This window comes from Coregonus lavaretus (assembly GCF_964263955.1).
Source record: "Coregonus lavaretus genome assembly, contig: HAP1_SCAFFOLD_4709, whole genome shotgun sequence".
NCBI lineage: Eukaryota > Metazoa > Chordata > Actinopteri > Salmoniformes > Salmonidae > Coregonus > Coregonus lavaretus.
Window position 1 is genome coordinate 26,820 of NW_028165550.1, and position 3,114 is coordinate 29,933.

Consider the following 3,114-nt stretch of genomic DNA (forward strand, 5'->3'; position numbering starts at 1 on the left):
TTTTATTTGACTAAACCAACTGATTTACCTCCTCTTCACAGCTTTAGTGGTTTTAACATCGGAAGCAGAGAAGATAATTAAAGTAACTTGTCAACTAAATCCCATGCACAATTGTGTAATAATAATAATAATAATAATAATAATTTCATCTTTTGATTCAATAAATTACATAATTTATAAGACTTTTCATCTCTCAGTCGCATAGAGCTAGCTAAGGCTTGCTACACAGTGTGGCTTCGTTCCTGAAATCATACTGTCAATCTGCCTGACCCCATCTATTGAAATTATGTTTGTCTTTCCTGTCGTATGATAAATAAAATAAACTGATTTTTATAACAGTTACAATGCTCAATAGACTAGACCCTTTGTTGGCAAAATATATATTCTTTATTTAAAAATAAATAATAATATTGCACATTTAATAAAATTTGGATAGAATTTTCTCATTATGATTAAATGAAATCGTTATGGATACCAACATATAAAGGAATCTCAGTATTAGTTTTCCTTTTTCTTTTAACTACACGTCCATGACTGCAGGTAACCAACATACAGAAACCCAAACTAAAGCTACAACAAAAACATGCACAGGGGGTGTCAAAGCAGGGTCTCCTGGGTAAAGGTGGGAGGAGTTAAAGGAAGCTGCGATGGGATGGTGATTGGTTAACAGAGTAAGACTGGCGGTGTTGACCGCGCTAGCACTGACGGCTAACATCCGGTGCATCCGCTTTCCTGCAGCAAAGGGGTTGGTTAAGAGCCTCGGAACACTGGAACCTCAGAACTCAGAATGTGGGACGGTTGGAACGCCCACCTCTCTCAGTCCTCTGGCCTCGCCGTGCATGAAGACGTCAGAGGGTAAAACAGTAAGGCAGCTGTTAGCTCCTGTCATCTAAAAGTGCATCTCCACACTGGCCCAGTTAAAGTCAGTCAGTCAGTCCCTCTGTGTCCCTGCCAGGACAGGACAGAAGGACAGGACAAGCATTTCGCTACACCCGCAATAACATCTGCTAATGCGTGCATGCGACCAATAAAATGTGATTTGATTTTGACAGAAGGAGTGGTCACTGCTTGGGTCAGCAGACGTGTGTGTTTCAATGACTTCATGTTTTCCTGTGTGTGTGTTTACGTTTTCCTTGTTTTTACTATCTCCCTCAGATGCGTCATTTTGTTCTTTAACAGGACCCAGAGGAGAGTATTATGATCAGGCGGGGGCTGCGGACGGCCCAGGACAGGCTGCGGGTCCTTCTCTCCGGCCTCTCCTGTTTCTCTCCTGTGTCACAAAGCTGATTCCCAAGCTCCTCCGGCCCCTTCCGAGTCTGACTGGCACCATTTTGATTTTTTTAAAAGGCTGGAGACGCAACTGCACCAGTTGCCATGGCATCACTGAGGGGTCAAACACAGTTCAGGTGGGGTTTAATTGATTAGTTAGTAACTGATTGGACTGTATAACTCACAGGAGGTCTTCATCAGGCCTGCTCGTTAGGAACATAACAAACATGTTGTGTGCTTGTTTTTATTTGTAGATGTAAAAAAGAGGTTACCTGAGACACAGGACCATCATGTCAGGAAGTGGACGAATATGATGGCTAGGCCGATATTCAAAAGCATCACCATAGCAACCAGGATAGAGTTAGGAGTCTGCAAGACAACACCAAGAAGAGTTAGTATCAAGCGTCTCAGAGTAGCAGTGCTGATCTAGGATCAGGTCCCCCCCTGTCCATTTAAGTCTTATACATTGTGATCTAAAAGGCTAAACTGATCCTAGATTACCATTCCTACTTACATTATCTTTGTCCTGCCCCTCAGCCATCTCCATACTGGCCTTCTTGGTCTCCGCCAGGCTCTTTGGTTTCAGCGAATCCTGCTTCCTGAGTTTGCTCTGCTCGCTGGTGGGCGTCGGCTTGGGGGTGAAATTCCGGAACGTCTTGGGGGGCGGCGGGGCCATCCTGGCCAGGGTCAGCTGACTGGGCTCCTCGTCCTCCTCGGGCTCAGGATCCGGGGGCAGGGGCCCCCTGGAGGGGGCTTTGACGTAGTAGCTATGGTACTGAGAGTGGAGCTGACCCATTCCATTACCAGGACCCACCACCGTCTGTGGAGCAGCAGCCTGGGGAGGTGGTGCGTTGGTGGGGCTAGGCTCCGGGGCCTTGGGGGGTTTGGCTGGAGCTGGAGCCTCCTGGTATATTACCTGGGAAGAGGGAGCAGCAGCTGTGGGCGGCTCGGCAGCGATGGGCACCCTCTCCTCTTTACTCGACTTCCTGCTCGGCCGCTCCTCTTTGCTGCTCTTACGGCCCGGCTTCTCCTCTTTGCTGACCTTGCGGCCGTGTGATGATTCGTCTTTGCTGACCTTGCGGCTGTGTGATGATTCGTCTTTGCTGGTCTTGCGTGAGGCGGAGGTGGAGACGCTGTTGCTGTGCTGTCTCTTCTTGCTGTGGGGCGAGGGTGGAGGGGTGGGCCCGTGGGTCTGGGCGGGGCTGGTGGGATCTTTCTCTTCCTCTTCAGGAGGATCCTTGGGGATCTCCACTGGCTCCATGAACGCCTGCTTGATATAGTCAGGACCTATAGGGGGACAGACAACTCATGTTTATGCAATGAACACACTCTTACATGTATAATGTCACACGTAATATGTAAACCACATCTGTACGGTACATGTACACAATGAATGCTCTGTTTTATGGTTGCCGCAGTAACGGGGGCTCGCTTTACAGTAGCACACATTAGCCATTCATCTCTGTCTGGTGGTGAAAAACCCTTAAAGAGAGGCTCTCTACAAGCCAACGATGACACGAGAGATTACAAATCTATCCCAGAGTGCCAGATCATGTGATCTGTGACCCAGATTAGGAAAACAGAACAGAACAGAGCACAGCTATCTGCTATCCACTGCTTCTGTGTAGAAACCCAGATTATGAGAATAGAACAGAAGAGGGTATAGCTATCTGCTATCCACTGCTCCTGTGTAGAACCCAGATTATGAGAATAGAACAGAAGAGAGTATAGCTATCTGCTATCCACTGCTCCTGTCTAGATGTCAGAGGCATAGCATGCACTTACAGTAGCAGACCCAACCCAACAAAAGACTACAGGCACAGATTTGCTGTAACGTTAATGCTG

The 3,114-nt window shown here is 47.4% G+C and overlaps 1 protein-coding gene across 1 annotated transcript; it reads right to left on the reverse strand.

Annotated features, from left to right (window-relative positions):
• Positions 1–1,029: 1,029 nt before the first annotated feature.
• Positions 1,030–2,556, reverse strand: LOC311115736 (uncharacterized protein; the record flags this gene model as incomplete). Its single annotated transcript, XM_084190885.1, has 3 exons — positions 1,030–1,383; positions 1,542–1,638; positions 1,784–2,556. Coding segments are annotated over 2 exons (854 nt in total), but the record flags the coding sequence as incomplete, so codon positions are not given.
• Between the last annotated feature and the right edge of the window lie 558 nt (positions 2,557–3,114).